The sequence below is a fragment of the Lagenorhynchus albirostris genome, chromosome 7, assembly GCF_949774975.1.
Source record: "Lagenorhynchus albirostris chromosome 7, mLagAlb1.1, whole genome shotgun sequence".
Lineage (NCBI taxonomy): Eukaryota > Metazoa > Chordata > Mammalia > Artiodactyla > Delphinidae > Lagenorhynchus > Lagenorhynchus albirostris.
The window spans coordinates 21,746,414-21,773,798 of NC_083101.1; the positions used below are offsets into that span (position 1 = coordinate 21,746,414).

At 39.4% G+C, this 27,385-nt stretch overlaps 1 protein-coding gene across 7 annotated transcripts in view; it reads left to right on the top strand.

The window, feature by feature from the left end:
- SUSD1 (sushi domain containing 1) overlaps nt 1-27,385 on the top strand; it is a 133,694-nt gene that overhangs the window by 65,548 nt on the left and 40,761 nt on the right. For all 7 annotated transcript variants that reach the window (XM_060154633.1, XM_060154628.1, XM_060154630.1 and 4 more), the window contains exons 11-12: nt 21,755-21,846; nt 23,016-23,202. In XM_060154633.1, the coding sequence (XP_060010616.1) occupies nt 21,755-21,846; nt 23,016-23,202 (279 nt within the window). The remainder of the gene's footprint in view (nt 1-21,754; nt 21,847-23,015; nt 23,203-27,385) is intronic.

Here is a 27,385-nt window from a genome sequence, read left to right on the forward strand (position 1 = left end):
ACTGAAGCATTCTTTCCTGCCACCATTTCCTTTTCTGCATCGGGAGAGATAATCCTCCAGTGTTCCAGGTCCTTCTAAGTATTCCTACTGCTCCGGCAGGCCAGCTGAGTAGTAAGCTTTCAACCTTCCATGCCAGCTGTTTCTGTTCCTCCTTCCTCCCCAGGCCTGGCTAATACCTTTTGCTCGGTCTTAGTACTTTCCTTCTCTGTATTTGCTTTTTGTTTTCATGCTTACATTTTTGTTCTCCTAACATATTACTTTCGATTCTGCCTGTGAGGTCTCTATAGAGCAAGAATGGTGCCACGGTTCACCCAGTGTTCAGGTAAATTCTGCCAACCTTCCCTTTTGTTAGGAGGTATTTATTTTTATTCAGTTTAGCCTATAACCTCAGCCCTGATCAAGGGTCATGCTCTCTGGATCCTCCTTAACATTTCTCTGCTTTTCTGTTCCTTCTTTTCAAATTCTAAATCCTTGCATTTCCCAGGCAGGCTTCCTTATAGCCTGGGCTATACCCTTTGTTTCATCTTTAAGAACAATGCCACCTTGGAATTCATTTAATGATACCTGAAGAATTCTGCACTGATCCTTCTAGTATTTCTCTTTTTAAATATGTCCACATTTTCTGTAACTACATAGCACCACAACTCCAGTTATTAAAGAGTTCTCCATAAATGCCTACTCTGGGTTCCCTATTTAAAACTGTAAGAGGATCCGTTTTGATAGAATAATACCTGACTCTGGGTACCCTTTTAGGGGAGTCATTTTAGTTTGTTCTCCAAAATAGTCCCTTTATTCTTCTCTTTGATGATTTTCAGCCATTTCCCTGACCTAGTAAATATTTCTGCTTTTCTAATCTCTTTAGAGCAGTTATGTTTAGATATAGCTCCTTTTCCTTGTCATAGATTTCTAGCTGGGCTAATATGATTTCAAATTTTCTTCTCCTCCTTGGTGTGCTTTCCTTCACGTTATTCCATTCTCTCCTAATCTTGTCCCATTTGCAAGATCAAAACCTGTTTTGTAAACTGATTTCATTCCTTTTTCAGAGGTTGGGCAGATCTCATCTTTAGGAACAGAGGGTTCTAGGCATACACCTTTTATGACTCCTTCCCAGCACTTGAGTTAGTAAAATCGCACTGGATTTTATCCTCTCCACCCAAGAAGCATCCCTGGTGTAGAATCCCCAGTCTGGGGCTCTGTAAAACAATCCAGAGCAATTTGAGAGCCTGTGGTGTTGGGGTGACTCCTGAGCCTATAGACAAACCGTGGATTCAGTCTTTTCTCAGATCTCCTTCTTCTGAACAAGATAAAGAGGGACAGAATTTTGGGCAGCTAATCTCCTGTTGTCTGCTAATGTCAGGCTCCCCCAAATGCTTTCTGAAATCTATCAAAATCTTCCACTAATGCTCTCTTTGTGTTTCTCAAACTTTAGCGAACAAAGAATCATCTGGAGAGCTTATTAAAGCGCAGGTCCTTGGGCTCCATGCTAGAGGTTCAGATTCAGCAGGCCTGGAGTGGAGACCCCAAATTTTCATTTCTAGCAAGTGCCAGGCCTTGCTGACGCTGCCAGTCCATATTTTGAGCAGCACTGCTCTAACCACATAGACCTCAGCTACTTCTCGGCAATTTAAAGCCCTCACTTGAAAGAAAAGACCCGATAAAGAGAAAGACAAAAAAAAAAAAAACAAAAAAAGTGATAACCAAAATAATTCAAAGGGCTCATGCCTAAGAAACCTATGTGTTTTGCCTGATTTGTGAAGTTTTCCTGGTAATCGAATATCTGCCTCATCTATTCTTGCAGTTCCAGCTATAGAGACCGAGAGCCTCCATCTTCCCTGATGGTGCTTTTCTCCCCTGTGGCGGCTCCTCTCTTTATATAAACTCAGAGTCCCAGTCAGTGTATTCACATGTTGCAGGGGGGAGAGACTGAATCTTACCCCTCCTTCCTACAGACTGACAAATAAGAAGTGAAGTATCAACTTTATTGCCTGAGCAAGCTCCCAGGAACTACCCCCAACACAGTTTCTAGTACTAAAAGTTACATTGGAGAATGAGGCTTAGAAATGGCCAAATGGGATTTTCTACTGCCTCTCCCCCTGGAAGTATGGGCAGTTGGATCTGCATGGGGACCTTGCCTGGTTTACCCACCCAGTCTTAGGCTGAAGATCTGAGGAGAGGGAGTGGGCAAAGACAGGTTACTTACTCCTGGAGACTGGAGGTACACAAGCCCCTTGTGCCTAAGCACAGGCAGGCCCCAGAGAGCAAAAATCTGCATCTTTTTTGGGCAGTGACCTGTAATATATGAACTCCATCCACTAGGAAATGTGACCCAAGGAATAGTAGTCTCCTTCTTACCTGTCAGATTACATATTTACTGTTCATTCCTTGAGGATTAGTGAGTAGGGAGTGGAGAGAGGCCAAAATTGTCCTTTCCTTTATAAAAATGAGAAGACAGGTAAATAGCAGCCTTGAACACACATGACCTCTGTAATGTTAGAGGGTTGATCAGGAAAGGTCCATTCTAGTTCTAGGAGTCTATGTTAGGAAAGCAATTTTAAGTTTCTTCAAATTCATTTATTTCAACATCCAAATTTCTTGACTGATTTATTTACCATCATTATTTCATTTATCTATTCTACTTTGTGTTTTTATTGATATATACAAGTTATTCATATAGTAAGAGTTTACTATTTGTGTCAAATATTTCTCCTGTTTTATAATTTCTTTTAATTCTCTTTATGGTGTTTTTGACATGTAAAGTTTTTAGATTCCTAAACAGTCCAATCTATTGATATTTTCCTTTGTGATATTACATTAATTTTTTTTTTTGCGGTACGCAGGCCTCTCACTGTTGTGGCCTGTCCCGTTGCAGAGCACAGGCTCCGGACGCACAGGCTCAGCGGCCATGGCTCACGGGCCCAGACGCTCCACAGCACGTGGGATCTTCCCGGACCGGGGCATGAACCCGTGTCCCCTGCATCAGCAGGCGGACTCTCAAACACTGCGCCACCAGGGAAGCCCTAGAATTTTTGTAAACAAAATTTTAAATTTATATCCTATCTTTTTTCTAGGAAGGACTTTAAGTGACCTGCATAGGTATATAAAATAAAAGAAAATAAGTTAAATAGGTAACCTAAAGAAGAATGAAAACAAAGTCAGGGACATAAAAAAAGATGTCAGATAAGGCTAAGAATAGTTCATATCCTTATAACCTATTTACTTGTTCATTAGTGGCTCACGCGTTTAGGTTTAAGTTTTCAGCCCATCCAGTCAGAAAGGGAGCCATTATATTATCCATAAGGTTACAACAAAGCAGTGTTTTTTGGGAGAAGTACAATTATTTTCAACACCACGATCAGATAGGAATTTCTGATTCTGGGGGGTTTCGTACATAGTTCCATGTATGAGCAGCATTTTATGAGGATTTTATGATGCTGTTTCTTACATCATCCCTCAACATGGCTCATTATATTTGAGGAAAGCACAATGCATTGTGGGGTGGACAAGGAAAGACTCCTTAGAAATGCCTGTGCTCTGCTGACCTGGCTTGATTCAGGGGTAGGATTAGGTTATTTTAGATTATTTGGAGGAATGACTGGAGTCCATGTTTTTCAGACAATGTTTCCTAAATATTGTTTCTCTCAACTCAGATTTGATAAATGATGGGGCCATTGTGCTTCAGACAGTCCTCTTTCATCTGTACCAAGGGAGCAGTTGGTCTGTGTTGCCAGTTGAATAACAAGAATCTGTGCCTGAAAAGAAGGCTGGCCACCTCGGTTAGAAGGCAGAGCCGAGCCTAGGGAGCTGAGCTAAGGGAATTGTATGAATCTGCTTCTCCATGGTTGAATCCCAGTTCCTCTCCATATAATGTGACCACATACTTTTAGCTTGAAAATCTCATTGTAGTTGTAACTAGATACCAAATTTGTCTTAAGAAAAATTTCAACAAAATAACAGTCGAACTCCCAACTTTAAACTATGTTATATCCTTCTAAGACAAACTGAAATGTACATCAAGGACAACTAACTAAAGGATAATAAAATGATACCCCTATTTATAGAGCTATAGAGGTGTTATAAAAATAGTAACTTTGCTTTCAAAATAGTTGACTTGTAGCCATTCTTTCCAACAATAGTTACCCTGCAAAACCAACTGTCTATTTAGGCTGCTCCTAATTAGAGGTTTTAAAACCATATCATTTGTGATCAAGAGAATACTGGTTTTTCTGTTCTCTTTAGCAGAGGACTGCATGCATTTAGTTACTTCTAAAATAATGTTGGTAAATTTAAAAAAATCTAAAGAAGGGACAGACCACTTTTCCTCTATTCCCTGGTAGAACGCCTAACCGATGAGGTGGCTTATGATGGCAGGTTTTCTAACAGCATGCGTAATTTGAGATCTACAGGGACTTTATAAAACTTTCCCCATAACTGATTCCTGTTCACAGAATCGAAGTCCAAACAAAAGATAATAAAGACTAAACATTTTAACATTGTTTCTGATATTTTCCCACAAAATGATAAATATTGTAATGGTATTCTGTAGTGGAAAAGTCATGTCTGAAGGCAGCCTGCTTCTCTTATAAACCATCAGCCTGAGGAACTCACAGTTGCAGTTGGCCAAGCCAGGAATTGGCATATATTTTGTATGGAATATCCAATCATCTGTAACACGCCAAAACTGGGGAGAGTAAACGGTTGTTCTTTATAAGATAATGACATTGTAGGATCCAGCTAGGTAGAACCATACCCATGGGGTATATAAAGATGAATAAGTTATTTGGAATTGAAGCCCATCACTAAATGGGTTTTAAATGGCTCTAGAAGCAATGGGTTCATCTCATTCTTTTCAGGGCCACGATATTCTAATCATGTGTACAGACAAAGAGGCTCCAAGACTATCTTCTCGGCTGAAATCAAAGACCGCTTGCTTCTTAGTCTACTCTATCCAGTAACACAATGCGAAGGAAAGCTAACTACAAGATGTTCTTTTTTATTTCATTTCCTTGTGACTTTTTAATTTGATATAATTTCTTTTTTAAAAAATTTTTTTATTGGGGTATACTTGTTGTACAATGTTGTGTTAGTTTCTACTGTACAACGAAGTGGAGTTCCCTGTGCCATACAGCAGGTTCTTATTAGTTATCTATTTTATACATATTAGTGTATATATGTCAATCCCACTCTCCCAATTCACCCCACCCCCACCCCCACCCTGCTTTCCCCCCTTGGGTCCATACGTTTGTTCTCTACATCTGTGTCTCTACTTCTGCCTTGCAAACCAGTTCATCTGTACTATTTTTCTAGATTCCACATATACGTGTTAATATACGATATTTGTTTTTCTCTTTCTGACTTACTTCACTCTGTGTGACAGTCTCTAGGTCCATCCATGTCTCTAAAAATGACCCCATTTCATTCCTTTTTATGGCTGAGTAATATTCCATTGTATATATGTACCACATCTTCTTTATCCATTCGTCTGTCAATGGACATTTAGGTTGCTTCCATGACCTAGCTATTGTAAATAGTGCTGCAGTGAACATTGGGGTGCACGTGTCTTTTTGAATTATGGTTTTCTCAGGGTATATGCCCAGTAGTGGGATTGCTGGGTCATATGGTAATTCTATTTTTAGTTTTTTAAGGAACTTCCATACTGTTCTCCATAGTGGCTGTATCAATTTACATTCCCACCAACAGTGCAAGAGGGTTCCCTCTTCTCCGCACCCTCTCCAGAATTTATTGTTTGTAGATTTTCTGACGATGCCCATTCTAACCAGTGTGAGGTGACACCTCATTGTGGTTTTGATTTGCATTTCTCTAATAATTAGTGATGTTGAGTAGCTTTTCATGTGCCTCTTGGCCATCTGTATGTCTTCTTTGGAGAAATGTCTATTTAGGTCTTCTGCCCAGTTTTTGATTGGGTTGTTTGTTTTTTTGATATTGAACTGCATGAGCTGATAATATATTTTGGAGATTAATCCTTTGTCCGTTGATTCGTTTGCAAATATTTTCTCCCATTCTGAGGGTTGGCTTTTCGTCTTGTTTATAGTTTCCTTTGCTGCGCAAAAGCTTTTAAGTTTCATTAGGTCCCATTTGTTTATTTTTGGTTTTATTTCCATTACTCTAGGAGGTGGGTCAAAAAAGATCTTGCTGTGATTTATGTCAAAGAGTGTTATTCCTCTGTTTTCCTCTAAGAGTTTTAGAGTGTCCGATCTTACATTTAGGTCTTTAACGCATTTTGAGTTTATTTTTGTGTATGGTGTTAGGGAGTGTTCTAATTTCATTCTTTTGCATGTAGCTGTCCAGTTTTCCCAGCACCACTTATTGAAGAGACTGTCTTTTCTCCATTGTATATCCTTGCCTCCTTTGTCATAGATTAGGTGACCATAGGTGCATGGGTTTATCTCTGGACTTTCTATCCTGTTCCATTGATCTATATGTCTGCTTTTGTGCCAGTACCATATTGTCTTGATTACTGTAGCTTTGTAGTATAGTCTGAAGTCAGGGAGTCTGATTCCTCTAGCTCCTTTTTTTTTTTCTCAAGATGGGCTATTCGGGGTCTTTTGTGTCTCCATACAAATTGTAAAGTTTTTTGTTCTGGTTCTGTGAAAAATGCCATTGGTAGCTTGATAGGGATTGTGTTGAATCTGTAGACTGCTTTGGGTAGTATAGTCATTTTCACAGTGTTGATTCTTCCAATCCAAGAACATGGTATATCTCTCCATCTGTTTGTATTGTCTTTAATTTCTTTCATCAGTGTCTTATAGTTTTCTGCATACAGGTCTTTTGTCTCCTTAGGGAGGTTTATTCCTAGGTATTTTATTCTTTTTGTTGCAGTGGTAAATGGGAGTGTTTCCTTAATTTCTCTTTCAGATTTTTCATCGTTAGTGTATAGGAATGCAAGAGATTTCTGTGCATTAATTTTGTATCCTGTTACTTTACCAGATTCATTGATTAGCTCTAGTAGTTTTCTGGTAACATGTTTAGGATTCTCTATGTTTAGTATTATGTCATCTGCAAACAGTGACAGTTTTACTTCATCTTTTCCAATTTGGATTCCTTTTATTTCTTTTTCTTTTCTGATTGCTGTGGCTAAAACTTTCAAAACTATGTTGAATAATAGCGGTGAGATTAGGCAACCTTGTCTTCATCCTGATCTTAGAGGAAGTGTTTCAGTTTTTCATCATTGAGAATGATGTTGGCTGTGGGTTTGTCATATATGGCCTTTATTATGTTGAGGTAGGTTCCCTTATGCCCACTTTCTGGAGAGTTTTTATCATAAATGGGTGTTGAATTTTGTCAAAAGCTTTTTCTGCATCTATTGAGATTATTATATAGTTTTTATCCTTCAGTTTGTTAATGTGGTTTATCACATTGATTGATTTGCATATATTGAAGAATCCTTGCATTCCTGGGATAAACCCCACTTGATCATGATGTATGATCCTTTTAATGTGCTGTTGGATTCTGTTTGCTAGTATTTCATTGAGGATTTTTGCATCTATGTTCATCAGCGATATTGGTCTGTAGTTTTCTTTTTTTGTGATATCTTTGTTTGGTTTTGGTATCAGGGTGATGGTGGCCTCGTAGAATGTGTTTGGGAGTGTTCCTCCGTCTGCTATATTTCAGAAGAGTTTGAGAAATATAGGTGTTAGCTCTTTTCTAAATGTTTGATAGAATTCACCTGTGAAGCCATCTGGTCCTGGGCTTTTGTTTGTTGGAAGATTTTAAATCATAGTTTCAATTTCAGTGCTTGTGATTGGTCTGTTCATATTGTCTATTTCTTCCTGATTCTGTCTTGGAAGGTTGTACTTTTCTAAGAATTTGTCAATTTCTTCCAGATTGTCCATTTTATTGGCATAGGGTTAATTGTAGTAGTCTCTAATGATCCTTTGTATTTCTGTAGTGTCAGTTGTTACTTCTCCTTTTTCATTTCTAATTCTGTTGATTTGAGTCTTCTCCCTTTTTTTCGTGATGAGTCTGGCTAATGGTTTATCAATTTTGTTTATCTTCTCAAAGAACTTGCTTTTAGTTTTATTGATCTTTGGTATTGTTTCATTAATTTCTTTTTCATTTATTTCTGATCTGATCTTTATAATTTCTTTCCTTCTGCTAACTTGGGTTTTTTTTGTTGTTGTTGTTGTTCTTCTTCTTCTTTCTATAATTGCTTTAGATGTAAGTTTATGTTGTTTATTTGAGATTTCTCTTGTTTCTTGAGGTAGGATTGTGGGTCGTCGTGTTTTCATTGTCATTTGTTTCTAGGTATTTTTTTATTTCCTCTTTGATTTCTTCAGTGATCTCTTGGTTATTGAGTAGCGTATTGTTTAGCCTCCATGTGTTTGTATTTTTTTGCAGCTTTTTTCATGTAATTGATATCTAGTCTCATAGCGTTGTGGGTGGAAAAGATACTTGATACAATTTCAATTTTTGTAAATTTAACAAGGCTTGATTTGTGACCCAAGATATGATCTATCCTGAAGAATGTTCCATGAGCACTTGAGAAGAAAGTGTATTCTGTTGTTTTTAGATGGAATGTCCAAAAATATCAATTAAGTCTATCTGGTCTACTGTGTCTTTTAAAGCTTGTGTTTCCTTATTTATTTTCATTTTGGGTGCTCTGTCCATTGGTGAAAGTGGCGTGTTATAAAGTCCCCTAATATTATTTTGTTACTGTTGATTTCCCCTTTTATGGCCGTTAGCATTTGCCTTATGTATTGAGGTGCTCCTATGTTGGGTGCATAAATATTTACCATTGTTATATTGTCTTCTTGGATTGATCCCTTGATCATTATGTAGTGTCCTTCTCTGTCTCTTGTAATAGTCTTTATTTTAAAGTCCATTGTGTCTGATATGAGTATTGCTACTCCAGCTTTCTTCTGATTTCCATTTGCATGGAATATCATTTTCCATCCCCTCACTTTCAGTCTGTGTGTGTCCCTAGGTCTGAAGTGGGTCTCTTGTAGACAACATATATACAGGTCTTGTTTTAGTATCCATTTAGCCAGTCTGTGTCTTTTGGTTGCAGCATTTAATCCATTTACATTTAAGGTAATTATCGATATGTATGTTCCTACCAACATTTTCTTAATTGTTTTGGGTTTGTTATTGTAGGTCTTTTCCTTCTCTTGTGTTTCCTGCCTAGAGAAGTTCCTTTAGCATTTGTTGTAAATGGTTTGGTGGTGCTGAATTCTCTTAACTTTTGCTTGTCTGTAAAGGTTTTAATTTCTCTGTCAAATCTGAATGAGATCCTTGCTGGGTAGAGTAATCTTGGTTGTAGGTTTTTCCCTTTCATCACTTTAAATATGTCCTGCCACTTCCTTCTGGCTTACAGAGTTCCTGCTGAAAGATCACCTGTTAACATTATGGGGTTTTCCTTGTATATAATTTGTTGCTTTTCCCTTGCTGCTTTTAATATTTTTTCTTTGAATTTAATTTTTGATACTTTGATAAATTTGTGTCTTCGTGTGCTTTCCCTTGGATTTATCCTGTATGGGACTTTCTGCGCTTCCTGGACTTGATTGACTATTTCCTTTCCCATGTTAGGGAAGTTTTCAACTACAGTCTCTTCAAATATTTTCTCAGACCCTTTCTTTTTCTCTTTTTCTTCTTGGACCCCTATAATTTGAATGTTGGTCCGTTTAATGTTGTCCCAGAGGTCTCTGAGACTGTTCCTCAATTCTTTTCATTCTTTTTTCTTTATTCTACTCTGCAGCATTTTTTTCCCACTATTTTATCTTCCAGGTCACTTATCCATTCTTCTGCCTCAGTTATTCTGCTATTCATTCCTTCTAGAGTATTTTTAATTTCATTTATTGTGTTGTTCGTCATTGTTTGCTTGCTCTTTAGTTCTTCTAGGCCCTTTTTAAACGTTTCTTGTATTTTCTCCATTCTGTTTCCAAGATTTTGGATCATCTTTACTATCATTACTCTAAATTCTTTTTCAGGTAGACTGCCTATTTCCTCTTCATTTGTTTGGTCTGGTTGGTTTTTACCTTGCTCCTTCATCGGCTGCATATTTCTCTGTTTTCTCATTTTGTTTAACCTACTGTGTTTGGGTTCTCCTTTTTGCAGGCTGCAGGTTCACAGTTCCCGTTATTTTTGTTGTCTGCCCCCAGTGGGTGAGGGTGGTTCAGTTGCTTGTGCAGGCTTCCTGGTGGAGGGGGCTGGTGCCTGTGTTCTGTTGGGTGGGGTTGGATCTTGTCCTTCTGGTGGGCAGGGCTGCATCTGGTGGTGTGTTTTGGAATGTCTGTGAACCCAGTATGACTTTAGGCAGCCTCTCTGCTAATGTGTGGGGTTGTGTTCCTGTCTTGCTAGTTGTTTGGCATGGTGTATCCAGCACTGGAGCTTGCTGGCCTTTGGGTGGGGCTGGGTCTTAGTGCTGAGATGAAGATCTCTGGGAGAGCTCTCTCTGATTGATAGTACGTGGGGCCAGGAGGTTTCTTGTGGTCCAATATCCTGGACTCAGCCCTCCCACCTCGGAGGCTCAGGACTGATACCTGGCTGGAACACCAAGACCCTGCCAGCCCCATGGCTCAGAAGAAAAGGAAGAAAAAAACAAGCAAACAGACAGAACTCTAGGACAAATGGTAAAAGCAAAGCTATACAGACAAAATCACACAAAGAAGCATACACACTCAGAAAAAGAGAAAAAGGATTAAAATATATATATATATATATATATATATATATATAAAAGGAAGAGAGCAACCAAACCAATAAACAAATCTACCAATAAGTACTAAATACTAAACTAACATAAACATAAAACCAGAATCAAATTAGATGCAGAAAGCAAACCCCAAGTCTACAGTTGCTCCTAAAGTCCACCACCTCAATTTTGGGAACATTCATTGTCTATTCAGGTATTTTTCAGATGCAGGGTTTATCAAGTTGATTGGGGGGATTTAATCTGCTGCTCCTGAGGCTGCACAGAGAAATTTCCCTTTCTCTTCTTTGTTCGCACAGCTCCTGGGGTTCAGCTTTGGTTTTGGCCCCACCTCTACATGTAGGCTGCCCTCAGGAGTCTGTTACCCACCCAGACAGGAGGGGGTTAAAGCAGCAGCTGATTAGGTCTCTCTTGCTCACTCAGGCCAGGGGGAGGGAGGGGTACGGTAGTCATAATTGGAATGCGGGGCGAGCCTGAGGTGGCAGAGGCCGAAGTGATGTTGCAACAGCCTGAGGTGTGCCGTGTGTTCTCCCGGGGAAATTGTCCCTGGGTTACAGGACCCTGGCAGTGGCGTGCTGCCCAGGATCCCAGGGGGCAGGTTGGGTAGTGACCTGCACTTGCACTCAGGATTCTTGGTGGCAGCAGCAGCAGCCTTAGCAGTTCATGCCCATCTCTGGGGTCCGAGCTGATGTCTGTGGCTCATGCCTGTCCCTGGAGCTCGTTTAGGTGGTACTCTGCCTTCTGTGGGCACTCTGGGAAGGAATCCCTTCTCTTTGCGCACCCCGAAACAATGGCCTCTTGCCGCTCTTGCAGGTCTAGACTTTTCCCCAGACTCCCTCCTGGCTATCTGTGATGCACTAGCTCCCTTCAGGCTGCGTTCACGCAGCCAACCCCAGTCCTCTCCCTGGGGTCTGACCTCTGAAGCCTGAGCCTCAGCTCCCAGCCCCCACCTGCCCTGGCAGGTGAGCGGACAAGCCTCTCGGGCTGATGAGTGCTGGTTGGCACCGATCCTCTGTGTGGGAATCTCTCCACTTTGCCCTCTGCGCCCCTGTTGCTTCACTCTCCTCCGTGGCTCCAAAACTTCCCTTCCCCCCATCCCCCCTCCCCACCAGTGAAGGGGCTCCCTAGTGTGTGGAAATGTTTCCTTCTTCACAGCTCCTTCCCAGAGGTAGGGGTCCCATCCCTATTCTTTTGTCTGTATTTTTTCTTTTGCCCTACCCAGGTACGTGGGGATTTTCTTGCCTTTTGGGAAGTCTGAGGTCTTCTGCCAGCATTCAGTAGGTGTTCTGAAGGGGTTGTTCCACATGTAGATGTATTTTTGATGTATTTATGGGGAGGAAGGTGATCTCCACGTCTTACTCCTCTGCCATCTTGAAGGTCTTCTCCTGGTTTGTGAGTTTTTAAATGGCATACTGTAACTTCCATGTATTGCCTATATAACATTCAAACTAGTCTATTCTATTTCCCTTTTTCTTTATTCCTTCTCCTCTCAATTTTTCAGTTGCCTTATTTCTACTTTCACAACATATACTGTTTATATTTTATCCTTCCATCTTGCCCCACCTTTATTTTAGTCTTAGATTTACAGTTTAATATATCAGATGCTCACCATCAGTCTTTTTACTGAAGTTTCTTCAGTTACCTCTTGGATGAAGCTCATTTTCTAGTAGATTCCTTAAGAGTACAGTATTCCTTGTGTTCTTAGATGTTTAAAACTGTTTCTCTATGGTCTTGATACTTGAAAGATAGCATAGTTGGATATAAAAATCTTGATTTACACTTTCTTTGTTTGAATTTCCTTAAAATAACTTCTTTTGTTGCTTTTTTATGTAGCTTTTGAGAAGTCTGGTGCAGCCTAATTCTTTTGCCTTTGGATCTTAATTGTTTATTTATTTGAGGGGAGATGCTGAGGAGTTTTTCTTTATCTTTGAAGTCTAATAGTTTTACTTAGCTAAATCTTAGGGCTGATTGTTCTGGGTGAGTTTTCTCAGGTATCTGATGAGTCCTTCTAGTATTTATATTCAGGTCTTTTTATTTTTGTAAGGCTGTCGTGGATTATAGTTTTAGATATTTATTCTGTTTCCATGTTTTTCTTCTTTAGAAACTTTAATTATACATATGTTGGATCTTTGCCTATATTGCATGTCAACCACTTTATTTTTGATCCTTTTTACTTCCTTTTTAATCTCATTTTTATTCTTTTTGGTGGTTTTCTTGTATTTGTTCAATACATTTATATTCGAATCTATCCTTCTTTGGGCAACATGAAATTTAGTCTTTATTTCTGATGTGATTTTGTCTTTTGCTTTTTTCCTGAATTCAGTCACTTGTGTTTCATTTCCTTCCTGCTTTTTGTTCATTCTGTTCTTATTTTTGAATTTCTAACTCAAGGTGTTTTCTTTATATTCCAAAGGCTTTTTTGAGGATATTTATTTGTTTATTGTCTTACAGGTTTTTTCCCCCCTATTTTGTGTGTTTTTTTTTAAAGTGGAGTTTTTCACAAGCAGAAATGTTTTGATTATAATTTTCTGTTTCTGTTTTTAAATGAACACTCCTTTGTTTATTAATTCCACAGACAGAATTGGTCATTTGGGAGGATCAAGAAGATTTCTAGGTTAAGAGTGCCTTCTTCTGTCACTGAATGAAGGGCAGTTTCTTTTAAAGGATATTTTTGTTTTTGTTTTTTTGGTGAGAGTGGGAATGAATTCTGTATTCTTCTATTTTGGGTACTCTTTTGACTTGTAAGATCTTGTCTTTCCCCTGCACTTGTTTTTCCTGTCACCACTTAGTTTCCAAAGAACACCTATTCCTTCCTTTTTATCCTCTTCTTTCCCAGAAGCAATACCTTTCTCATACTACTACCTGCACTCTCCTTTGTGGCCCCAAAGCTTCCCTCTCCCCCTACCCCCTGTCCCCAGAGGGGAAGTGAAGGGGCTCCCTAGTGTGTGGAAACTTTTCCTCCTTCACAGCTCCCTCCCAGAGGTCCCATAGAAGTCTCACAGACTTTTCATCCTTTGCTTGTAGTCAGTACTCCGATATACCAGGTCTCTTTTTCAGTATTTTCATACTTAAGGTGGAATTTCTCTTTCTGGGAGTGACTCTAACTCACGATTGGGCCCTTTGTTCCCTCTTCTCTTTCACAGGACTCTTCTAGAGCCCTCTCAGTCTCTAGAATGACTTGTGGGAGACTGAGAGAAAGCTTTGCTGGAATTTGGTATTTATTTTTCCATTAAAGGGTAATTTAAAGTTTGTAGTATTCTCTGTCTTCCAGTGGTGATGACAGCATTGGTTTCATGTTGTTTTATTTGCTTTTCCAGTTGATCTGAAGAATATTTTGGAGAATGTGTGGAGAGATTTGGATTTAAGGGGCCACCGTTATCCTTGAACTAGTTGGAAGTCTAATCTGTAATAAACTCTTAAGTGCTAACTTTCCCCCTCCATATCTCTGCTCATGCCATTTCTTCTACGTGGAACCCTCTCCCCTCTTCTTTTCTTCAGTTTCTATATTCCCTTCTTTCATGATCCCCTCAACTGAAGGTAAGTTTTCTTCTTTCTAAATTCCCATACTCTCTTTCAGGAGGAAATATTGGTAGGAGTTTGGCACAGTTACTCTGGGGTCAGGTTATCTAAATTCATATCTCAGTTCTTCTATTTACCATCTTTGTGCCTTTGGGCAAGTTGTTTAACCTCTATGTGTATAAGCTGCCTTAACTGTAAAAATGGGAATAACATCATGGATTTGTTGTGAGACTAAATGGGTTAATGCATATGGAGAATCAGCACAGTGCCTGATACACAATAAGCATCTATCAAATTAACTGTCTATCAAGTTAACTGTTACTTAAGTTTACCTTATGACATTTATTATATACTCTCATATTTTTGTTATATTAATATGGGGTGTAACTCCTAGATTAAATACATATTAAGGGCAGAAACCATGTCTTATTCAGAGTACCTGTATTCTATTTGGTTAATATGATATCATTTGCTTAGCTTTCCCCTTATTGCTGATTGTTTACATTTATTTATTTATTTTTTTTAATTTATTTATTTTTGCGGTACGTGGGCCTCTCACCAATGTGGCCTCTCCCCCCGCGGAGCACAGGCTCCGGACATGCAGGCCCAGTGGCCATGGCTCACGGGCCCAGCCGCTCCGCGGCATGTGGGATCTTCCCGGACCGGGGCATGAACCCGTGTCCCCTGCATCACCAGGCGGACTCCCAACCACTGCACCACCAGGGAAGCCCCTGATTGTTTACATTTAAACAACCAGGAATGCTGTGCCCGCCACTGTCCTGAACACTAGGAGTACAAAGATGAATGAGACATAGTCTCTCATGATACACACATGCATAATAATACATACATAATATTACAATGCATAAAATGTAGTTTGAGGTATTTGCAGGGGACTGTGGGAGCCCTGAGGAAGTACAGTAATGACTGATTTTGCCCAGAGTTGCTTGCCCACATTAATGAAACAGAGACAAAGTTTTAAAAAAATCTGATGAACTAAGAGCCTAATTTTCTCTTCTCTGAGGCATTCTTGCAGGTCTGGTTTTTCAACTTCAGGCTTCTAGATTAGAAGCCCTGTGGGTGGGGAAAGGAGAGAGAGAAGGCAGAGTGACCACTGAAAATGGAGCAGAGAAGGAATATTTGAATGAGGGGCATGTACTTACTTTCCATAGCAAAGGAGCAGAGAGTGGGGTAGCAAGGGACTCAGGATGAGCTGTCTTCTTACTGGGGATCCTTTTCTCTCCAGTGAGCTCAGCATGTGTTCAACCTGCCTGTGGTTCAAACTGTGAACCCTTGGATGGAGAGAAGGGGACCTAGAGTGAGAGTCCCTCTCTGACCAAGATGGAATTGAACTTAACCAGTGGGATGTTTCTGTGAGCAGAAGGAATTGCAGACCCACCATTACTGTAACATTTACATGTTCATGTATATATGCGTGTGTGTGTGTGTCCTTTAAAAAAACCCAGAATCATATATGTACCAGTTTTCATCTTGCTTTTTTATTTTATTTAAAACATTTTTGGCTCTACAATATTCTGTGGACATACTTCTGTATCAGTTCCTATAATGTCATCTCCTTCTCTGAGGGAAGCATAGTATTCCACTGTGTGGAGGTTCACAAATTTATTAACTTGTCCACTATGGAAGGATATTTAGGGTATTTTTTTCCCCTTCAAATTTTTGTTGTTATAGACAATGCTACTTTTAATATACTTACATATATTATGTTTTGCCGATACTCAGAGGCACATTTTTTCACATTTTAATACCTATGAATTCTTACAAGTGTTATACAGTCAGGTGGCTGCCATGAACATAATTGTCATTACTCATGTGTGTATCAAATTGGTCATAGCTACTTGCAGTGTTGCTAATTTTATTTAGTTTTGGACATTAGTGACATATTAACATTTTGCTTACTAAAACTTTTTCAGAACTTTTCCAATGATTTGACATTGAAACAAAAAGTTATTGTGGGGCTTCCCTGGTGGTGCAGTGGTTGAGAGTCCGCCTGCCAATGCAGGGGACACGGGTTCGTGCCCTGGTTCGGGAAGATCCCACATGCCACGGAGCAGCTAGGCCCGTGAGCCATGGCTACTGAGCCTGCGCGTCTGGAGCCTGTGCTCTGCAACGGGAGAGGCCACAACAGTGAGAGGCCTGCGTACCACCAAAAAAAAAAAAAAAAAAAAAAGTTATTGTGTATGTAGAAAACCATGAAAATAGATCAGCAATGTATAAAAGCAAGTGTCAGCATCAGAATGGCTTGCAAGAAAAAGAAAATAGAACATTTAAAAGAAATACTGCCTCACCAAGACTCAGGATAGAACATAGGGTATGGAAATATACACTGATATCTCTTAATTGAAAAGTGATTGAGAATTGTTACATACTGAATATGGAGAAATTTTAGTAGTGTCTCAATCAATTTTTTGATTTTTCTTTTATTATATATTATAAAATTTTAATGTTTCTATAGGTCTGAAAAAACTCTTTCAACCAGTATAAAATAATTCTGAGACAAGAAAATAATCATGACAGAATTTACTTGGCAGTATTTTTTCTTTCTTAATAAAACAAAATAATAGTGTATCTTACAAGAATGGTATCTTAGGTTTGATGAAATGTACTGTACCTTTGCATAATTGGGCAGGATATTTCTGTAGAATTAAGTCTTAAGAGTGGAATTACCAAGATAAAGAGCCTCATAAATTCCTCTCCACAAAGACTGTATCAATTTACACACACACCTGTTTTCCAACACCTTCACCAATGCAGGATATTCCAGCTTTTTAATGTTTGAGAGCCTAATAAGTGAAAAACATATTTTATTTTGGTTTAATTTGTACCCCTTTGCTTATTGATTGTCCTATTACAGTTTTCCTATGAATCACTTTTTCTATTTATTGCTCCTTTTCATGTGTTGTTGGTGGTATTTTTCTTCATGGTAATTGTTTAGATATCAGGGCCATCAACTTTTTCAAATATGTTACAATTTTTTTTTCACACTTTGTTGCTTGTCTTTCAAACTTAGGTTGTTGAATCGTTTGCCCTAAAGAAAATTTAAGATTTTATTTAGTCAAATTAAAAAAAATTTTTCCTAGTTTTCTTATTATTTCTTTCCTAACCAAGATTATAGAACTGTTTTCCTATATTCTTTTCTAGTATATTTTTTAACTAAAAATTTATTACAGTTGCAATCATTTTTGCCTGTATGTCAAGGTGGGGATCTAATATTAGTTTATTTCTATGGATAATTATTTCCCAACTCAGTTTATTTCCCACTGATTTGAAAGTCCACCCCTATCTTATATAAATTCCGATGCATAGATAGATTGGTTTCTGGGTTCTGCTCTGCTCCATTGACCTCTTTGTTTATTCCTTTGCTAGCAACAAACTAGCAATTTAGCATTCTCAATTCACCCCGGGAGTGGGGGGGCAAAATCAGCTAAACGGGCAAAAATTGCTTCTCGAGGGGTGGAAAAATATTATTCTTTTAATATATGAATCATAGGACTTCCCTGGTGGCACAGTGGTTAAGAATCCGCCTGCCAATGCAGGGGACACGGGTTCGAGCCCTGGTCCAGGAAGATCCCATGTGCTGTGGAGCAGCTAAGCCCGTGTGCCACAACTACTGAGCCTGTGCTCTAGAGCCAGCGAGCCACAACTACTGAAGCCTGCATGCCTAGAGCCCGTGCTCCACAACAAGAGACACCACCACGATGAGAAGACCGTGCACCGCAGTGAAAAGTAGCCCCCCATCGCCGCAACTAGAGAAAGCCTGGGCACAGCGACAAAGACCCAACATAGCCAAAACAAACAAACAAACAAACAAAACTCAGGAAATTAACACTAAAATATATATATATATATATATGAATCATAGATAAACATATAGTAAATAAGAAACATATACATACCTGTGGTATTAAAATTTTATGAAGTGTGAGAGATTAGGGAAAAAAATGTTTAAAAAGGCTCCGTGTAGGGCTATAATGAAAAAAGGTTGAGAAATACTGTCATAATTTTATAATAGTTACTGAAACCTGGTTATGTCCTGTTTCAATATTTTTATTTTAATTTTTTCTTGTTATTCTCATTAATCTTCCCCCCCAAAATTTAGCAGTAATTGTGTTTTTGTTCACTGAGCGTGCCAAGCTGATTCCTGCATGTGGGGTTTTGACATTGGAGCCCCCTCTGTCTGACCCCTCTTCCTCCACTCTTGATGCTCACTCACTCATCCTTCAGGTCTCTGCTCACATATCACCTCCACAGAGGACCTTCCCTAACCATCCTTTCTATTCTTGTATGATGCTTTTCATAGTCTTTACCAGTACACAAAATTATGTATATATATATACTTTAAAAAATAAATTTATTTATTTGTTTATTTTTGGTCGCGTTGCGTCTTTATTGCTGTGCGTGGGCTTTCTCTAGTTGCGGCAAGCAGGGCTACTCTTTGTTTCAGTGCACGGGCTTCTCATTGCGCTGTCTTCTCTTGTTACGGTGCACGGGTTTCAGTAGTTGTGGCACGTGGGCTTCAGTAGTTGTGGCTTGTGGGCTCTAGAGCACAGGCTCAGTAGTTGTGGTGCACGGGCTTAGTTGCTCCACAGCATATGTTGGATCTTCCCGGACCAGGGATCTAACCCATGTCCCCTGTATTTGCAGGTGGATTCTTAACCACTGTGCCACCAGGGAAGCCCTATATTTTTAAAATTTATTTTTTCACTTGTTTATTTTCTGCCTTTCTCACTAGAATGAATTCCATTAGGTGCAGGGACTTTGTTTTCTCACCACTTTATCCTTAGCCCCAAAGCATGCCTGGCACATGGTGAGAACTTTCTATTCACTGAATAATGTGTAAACTTATCACGTTCCAAGAAAGTCCATTGGAATCACCATTGGAAGTACATTCCACTTACAGGTTAATTGGTGGAGAATTGATATCTTTTCACTTTTCAATCTTTCCATTCAAGGATGTGGCATTTTCTCTTTATTGTTTTATTTTATGTCCTTCTGGGGGAAAAAAATCTTCTTGTAAGTCTTGGACATTTCTAGTTACATTTATTGCTAGGTATCTGAAGTTTGTTCATGGTTTCTTCTCTTGTGAATAGAAATCTTTTAATTTTTCTATTATATTTTATTTGTGGTTTTAGTTTATTTGTGTCAGCAGGCCTGTGTTCATTGTGGGGTCTCAAAGGGAGGATCTATTTCCTTGCTCTTTCCAGTTTCTAGACCCTGCCTACATTCCTTGGCTTGTGGCCCCATCCTCCATCTTTAAAGCTCATCAGTTCAACCTTCAGTTCTCTCTGGCCCTGATCTTCTTGTCTCCCTTTTTTAAAGACCCTTGTCACTGCATTGGGCCCATCTGGATAATCCAGGATAATCTCCCTATTATAATCACATTTGCAAAGTCTTTATGCCATGTAAGGTAACATGGTTACAGATTCCAGGGACTAGGATGTGAACATCTTTGAAGGGACCATTATTCAGCCTACCATACTTGTGCTTACAGATATGTAGAAAACGATTAGTTTTTCTATGTTCTTGTCTTTGGGTACATTTTGCCAAACTCCTATTATTTTTCTGTCGTTTTCAAACAATTGCATATTTGTTTTTCAGTTGTTTTTTTTTTAATTTACTGTCAGTTGCATAATTTGTTCCCTTTCTTTCTGGTATTTATAGCTCATTTTTTTCCTTGCCTCGTTCTGCATTGTCTAGAATCTCCTGACTAATGCTAAATAATAGCTGTGAAACCATGCATCCTTGGATTGTTCTTAACTTTATTAGAAATTGTTTTACCACTGAGTGTGGTGGTTTCTAATAAACATTCTTTTAAATCAAGGAGTTTTTATCAAATTAAATCCTAGTTTGCTAAGATTTTTAGGCAGGAATGTACATTAGATGTATTAACCATTATGATTATAAAAGTGACCATATGGTTTTTCTCTTTCAATCTATAAATAGCTTTCCTAGTAATGATCATCTCTGTATTCCTGGAGTAAATCTCCCTTGTTTATAGTGTATTGTTCTTTGAACGTACTGCTGACTACTATTTGTTAATATTTTATTTTTGTATTTATATTAATAAGTGAATTTGGCATAGTGTGTTTAGTAATTGGTTGTGCCGTCCTTGTACACGTTGGGCATTGTGGATTATCCAGTCATACTGAGTGAATTGGGAAACTTTCTACCTTTTTGTATGGTCTGGAACTGTTTAAATACTACTGAAGTTATATGCTTTTTGAAAGTTTCATAAATGTGAGTTTCCTTGGGCCACTACTACTTATCTCTAAAAACATCTTCCTGACCTTCCTTAAAGGTTGCTTTATCCTGAATCATCCATACTTTATTCCTTACTCTGTCTTACAGCATTTGAAGAATAGCTTGTGACCTGTGGAACAGGTTTTCTCTGGGCAAAGCTGCCCCATCCATAAAGAGGGGTCGCATCTATCAACTAGGCTTCATTCATAGGAACCTGTTGGTCCAGGGGCTTACACAATAAAGGTTTGGCTCCCATGAGATTTTCTTTTTTTTTCACATGCTTTGGGAGTTCTTTATCACTTATTAATCATCACAGTGTTCCTATGAAACTTCTTAGCAAGTCTGATGTATTATTTTCAGTTTAAGGACAGGGATCATCGTTGAAGGAAATAACCTTTGATACCAGAGTTTTGAATAACCAGTCTTTTTAAAAATTTATTTTTTATTGAAGTATAGTTGAATTACAGTGTTGTTTGAATAACTAGTCTTTATTTTAAAAAGCTTGGGGGATGTGCCTCTGTATTACATGGTACCAGTACTGAACTATCTTTTGGATTCATTACCATGAAATTGAGCAGAGACCACTGAATGCTTCTTTTTTTTTTTTTTTTTTTTTTTTTTTTGCGGTACGCGGGCCTCTCACTGCTGTGGCCTCACCCCTTGCAGAGCACAGGCTCCGGACGCTCAGGCTCAGCGGCCATGGCTCACGGGCCCAGCCGCGGCATGTGGGATCTTCCCGGGCCGGGGCACGAACCCCTGTCCCCCGCACTGGCAGGCGGACTCTCAACCACTGCGCCACCAGGGAAGCCCTGAATGCTTCTTTGATCGTAAGAGATGAGGAAGCCCAAACCAAGAGGGACCACTCCCCGCTTTTCATCATGAAAAGCCTGACTGCTTGAGGTAGCCTTTTTCATTTCCTCAAGGAGTAATTCTCAGTTCTCTGCGGAAATGTTACTCTCAGCTCAGAATTTCAAACTGATGCTTGTTTGTCTAAATGAGGTTGTCCAAGGCCAGGACAATGAGTCGCTGTTTTAGCTTAGTAAACCAAGGGAATTTGCAGTGGATTGACTTAACTAATTTTTTAAGAAGGATTCTCAGACTGGGTATCTTTTGATCTTAAATCTTTCATCAGGACTGTGTTTACATAAATCTAAAAATGGTGTTTCTTGGACTGCTACCACTTATTTCTAAATTAAAATACTGCTGAAGTCATCCGCTGTAAATGCTTATCCTTGGAATATTGTTCAATTAAAAGGTAGTATTTTGGTATAAGGTGTAAGTTGATTTCTCATTCTTTTCCCCTTGCAGTAAAACAGACCATCAGTAACATTTCAATATTTAATGAAACCTGCTTGAGATGGAGAAGTATGAAGACAGCTGATATAGAGGAGATGTATTTAGTAAGTTACTGAAAGTTACTCTGTTTATAGGTGTTTGTCTTGTGTGGGAGGTTCAAAAAATATCAACAAACCAAAAAAACTACTTATATAGCTGCCGTTATCAGTGGAAGATTTATAGTGACAATTGCAGTAAGAAACAAGAAAGTGGGAACTTCTGCTGCATATTTGAAGACAGAGACCTTGGGGATTGATGAGAAAATCATGAGAGGTTTCTTGTGCAACATAGCCTGATGCAGAGCTGATGTTCAGGCAGTGTCATGGAAGGAAGCCAGTGGCTTTTGCAAGTGTGTGTCTCTCCACACCAGTGCCTCTGATCACCGTCTGAATTGTTGCCTGGAGAGTCAAGGGGAACTTCTAAAGCTAGATGTGGTTGTGAGTAAGAAAGGTAAAGACCATGGGATGAGCTGCTACTAGAAGCAATTAAGTAGGAAGAAAAGTGCATCTATTGGCCCAGGTGCTGGGATGTTACAGTAAAGTGTAGGGAATGTCAGAAGGGGGCGGGCAGAGGAGAAAAACTCTTCCCAGGTTTTACCAAACCGACTAGGATTACCCTAATGCAGCAGTCCCCAATCTTTTCGGCACCAGGGATCGGTTTCGTGGAAGACAGTTTTTCTACCGCCAGGGGGTGGGGTGATGGGTCAGGCGGTAATGTGAGCGATGGGGAGCGGCAGACAAAGCTTCGCTCGGTCCACCGCTCCCCTCATGCTGTGTGGCCTGGTTCCTAACAGGCCATGGACTGGTGCCGGTCTGCAGTCCGGGGGTTGGGGACCCCTATCCTAATGCACGTTCTGCCCTGGGAGAAGCCTTAGTTCAGATTCTTAATTTTCTTTCTAGGAAATTGTTCTTTGGTTTTGCTCCTGTGGTTTTAACAACAGACTTTCACATTGGGCATGTGCCGTTATATGTGTGAGAACAAGAAAGAGAAAGTTGTCGGTGTTGGGGCCTCGAGTTTTTGTGCATTTTGATTTAAAAATATGTTTATGATACTGATAATACTGTAATTACAATATTTATGGTATTACAACTCTAATATTTGCTTTCTGCCGTATTTCACTTTCTGAAGGCACTTTAGAATCAAGAGTAAGAGAGTGTGAGAGAAAGGGTAGCTATCCAGGCATTCAGAGCCTTTCAAGCTAGCAATTCACCTGGTGAACTTTTCTATGTTTTAGTTCCACATTTGGGGCCAGAGATGGTATCAGAAGGAATTTGCCCAGGAAATGGTCTTTAATATCACTGCCAGCAGCCAGGCTCCTGAGACGTGTTTGGACCTGAGGCCAGGTACCAACTACAGTGTCAGCATCCAGGCTTTGTCTTCTGAACTTCCTGCGGTCATCTCCCTGACAACGCAGATAACAGGTAAATCTTGAATAACAGCATTTGGATGAACAAAGTCACCGCAGAGCTGTATAGGCTCAAATAAAGAGGCACACTATTACTTTCTATCTTTATATAATGAAGTTTAAGAGAAAGAGGAAGAAGGACGTGAAATTGGAGAGGGGAACTAAGGGGACTGCAGCCTGAACTGCAATGTTTTATTTCTTAAAAAGGTACCTGAAACAAAATAGGAACATTGAAGAAATCTGGGTAGTGTGTACATGAGTGTTGGTTAAATTCCTTCTGGATATTTGAAATATTTAAAATATTTCATACTTAAAAGAAATTTTCCTGTTACTCTTTCTTTCTCAGTAACATATTTAATTGTCATTCTGTTACAAGTACCTTAAGAGTAGGTTACTCTCAGGGAAAAATGACTGGCAGTCCCACTCTAGTCCCCTAGAAAATTCACTTTCCACTCATTTTCTCATGTCTCCTCAAATCTGTGATGCTCACTCCATCCCCCAACACACACACTCTGAGCTAATATTCAGACTATTAGCTTCTTGTTTCTTATCTCACTGAGGAATTAGAAGTAATCAGGTGAGGGAGTGGTGGCGGGATGAATTGGGAGCCTGAGACTGACATATATACACTAATATGTATAAAATAGATAACTAATAACAACCTTTTGTAAATAAATAAATAAATAAATAAAATTTTTAAAAAAAAAGTAATCAGGTGAGGACTTTCCACTCCCGAATCTCCCATTGTTGACTTCATGCAGAACCTATATTTTATCTTCTCTCTGTCCCCACTCCTAAGGTGAATCCTCCCTCAACCCCGTCATCCCTTCTTGCCTCATCCTCAGTTCCCTCCAGTAAAGAATTAGTCCCAACACTGCACAAGCATGTTGTAATATCTCATTTTTAAATGAAAACATAGAAAAGATAAACACACTTCTTTTGATCCCATATTCCCTCCAGCTACTCTGCCTTCTCTCAGCCCCTCTTTACAGTAAAACTCCTTGAAAGAATGTTGTGTAGGCTCCACATCCTTACCTCCTCTTCTTTCTTTAACTGGTTCCAGTCCAGAGGCATTTGTCCTCAATGCTTTACTGGAAGTGTCTCCATCTTGCAAAACCCACTGTCCAATTTTGTTCTCATAGGATTTTCTCTACAGCATTTGGCATTCCATCCTTGACACACCTTTTCTCTTGGCTTTTGGATCCTTCTACCTTGCTGGCTGTTCCTTCTCAGTTTTTTTTCACTAGGTCCATCTATTGGGTTGGCCAAAAATATCGTTCGGGTTTTGCCGTAAGAGCTTCCAAAGAACCCAGATGAACTTTTTGGCCAACCGAATACTTTTATTGATGCCCCTCGCCTCGCCTTCTTCTATTCCTTTTTCTTCCTTATTTACTCTTTCTGCCTAGGCGATCTCTACCAGTCTCACGGCTATAAACATTACCTATGTGCTGAGCATTCCCAAATATGTATCCACCTGTCTCCTAAACATATCCTATTGAACATCTAATAGGCAAACCCAGTAGAACTTTTGATTTCTCACCTCTTCCCTCACCCCCAAATCCATTTCCACCCAGGCTTCTCTATCTCAGTTATTGGCATTCCTATTCACCAACTGCTCAGGCCAAAAAGGAATCATAATTGATTCTATCTCTCCCACCATTTCTAGTCCATCAACAAGCTGGCTTGTTTCTGAAATAAACGTTCTGAATCCAGCCACTTCTCCCCACCTTTGCCTTTACCACTAGCAACCTAATCCAAGCCAGCAACTTCTTGCTTGGACTCCTGCAATAGCATTCTAACTCTTCTCCCTGTTTTCACAGTTGCCTATCCCCTGCTGCCCTAAGTCTTAATCTTCGCCATAACTTTAAAAATATCACTCAAAGTGTCATATTGAATGAAGTAAGTCAGACGGAGAAAGACAAATATCATGATATTGCTTATATGAGGAATCTAAAAAAATGGTACAAATGCACTTATTAACAAAACAGAGTCACAGATGTAAAAAACAAACTCATGGTTACCAGGGGGAAAGGAAGGGAGGGATAAATTGGGAGATTGGAATTGACATATACACACTACTATATATAAAATAGATAACTAATAAGGACCTACTATATAGCACAGGGAACTCTACTCAATGCTCTAATGACCTATATGGGAAAAGAATCTAAAAAAGAGTGGATGTATATATATGTATAACTGATTCACTTTGCTGTACAATTGAAACTAACACAACATTGTAAATCAACTATACTCCAATAAAAATTAATTTAAAATCATATAAGAACATGTCATCCCCAGCTCAAAACGGTCCTATGAGTTTGCATTAGTGTTCTAATGGAATCCACGTTCCTTACCATGGAACATGGAGTCTGGCCCCTGCCTACCTCATTGACCTCATCTCCCTCTGCCCTCTCACTTTCTCACTAAAAGCAGCAGCATCTTTCCTTGCTATTTCTCAAACGGGTCAAACTTGTTCTTGCATCCAGGTCTTTCCATTTGCTGCGTAATCTTCGTGGGACATTCTCTCCCCATGGCTTCTTTATAATCACTCAGGTTTCTGCTCAAGTGCCATTACCTAGAGAGCCTCTCCCTGCCCATCCTTTCAAAACTCATCTGCCATTGCCACCCCATCACTCTATTCTCTTCCTCTGCTTGAATTTCTTCATAGAACTCGTTTTCAGGACTTGTATTTTAAAAAATTTACTTGTTTATTTTCTTTTCCCCTACTAAAATAGGCACTCTTTGAAGACAGAGATTTTTGTCTGTGTGTTCTACATTGAATCCCCAACAAGTAAGGACAGTGTGAGCACACATAAGGACAATGATAGCACAACAAAAGAATATTTTTGTAATGAATGCATACGAGGGCTAACCCCCAAAGGGCCAGCGGGTGGTATTGGCATTGAAGAAATGCCTGGTTAGTTAATAAAGGCTTTAGACCGAAAAGAATTTACCAACTTTGGGGCTGGAAAGAGATGTTCAATTTGGGCATTTTTTCCCATGGTGACTTATCAAAATGGATAGCTATTCAGTCTCCTACTCTTTGGTCCTTCTCATGTTTTGAAGGTTTGCATTGTTGATTCACATTAGCATTTCCTATGTTTTGAGTTGGGGAGAGGGAGTTTCATCTTGATGAAACTTGTTTTGTACGCTAAATATTGCCCCGTAGCTCAAGCACCCTGTGTCTGTGCTCATGGCCACCAGGGGACACTGTTGAGCTGTTTAAGCTCATTGAAACCACGACTGCATATTTTTCACTCTACTTTAAAGAATTAGCAATTTTTAAAAAGTGTGAAAATTCAACTTGTTAAGATCTTATGAAAGAGTAACTAAACAAATAAAATAAGAACAAACCCCAAGCCCTGTCTTTAATAAGAGAACCATATACTGATGTGAAGAGGTATGCCTGTTTGCCTAAGATGTGGCTTTGTTTCAGCAAAATTATGAACTTTTGAATTTTACCAGAAATGTGAGGCAAGGGGTTTGGACGTGGAATACACAGAAGCTGATTTCCCAGAAGAAAAGTGAATGGAATTTCCCTTCTGAGTGTCTTACATTAAACTAAATCTTACCGATGGGAACAGGATGAAAACGAGCGCTTTAAATATATTGCTGACCTCAGAGGAGAGTGAAAGCTTTTGGAATGTTGAAGGACAGAGGCAAGTGTTGTAGTGGCAATGGAAGAGGGTGCTGGTGAGCAAGGTGGTGAGATGCAGAGGCTATCACAGTGCTTCTGACTCATGGCCCACATGCTTCTGCAGGCAGCCCATTGATGGGAATTCATCAGAACAGTGCCACCATTTATACTCCCTTATGTAAGAACAAACTTTCATCCTTGATGTAGACCCAAAGGGTCAGAAGAGCTGCCCCACACTGGTTATGCTATTTTCTAGCCAAGTCAAAAAGCTTGTAGGCAAAATTTTCTTCTCATAGAGAGAGGGAGAGAACCAGAGAGGGGGAAGTGGGGGGAGGGAGAGAAAGAGAGAGAGAGAGAAAGCAAGTGCCTGCAGGAATGTAAAGATAAACCATTTATTCCGCACAATGTGGTGATCATTTGAGGTTGAAGGTTTATTATGGAACCAAGAATGCTGGAAGAGAAAAGGGAAACGAATATGTAAAGGAAATCATTCCTTCCCAAGTCCACCTTCAATTCCAAGGCTGGCAATGTACATGGGAATTTCCCATCTCTACCTGCA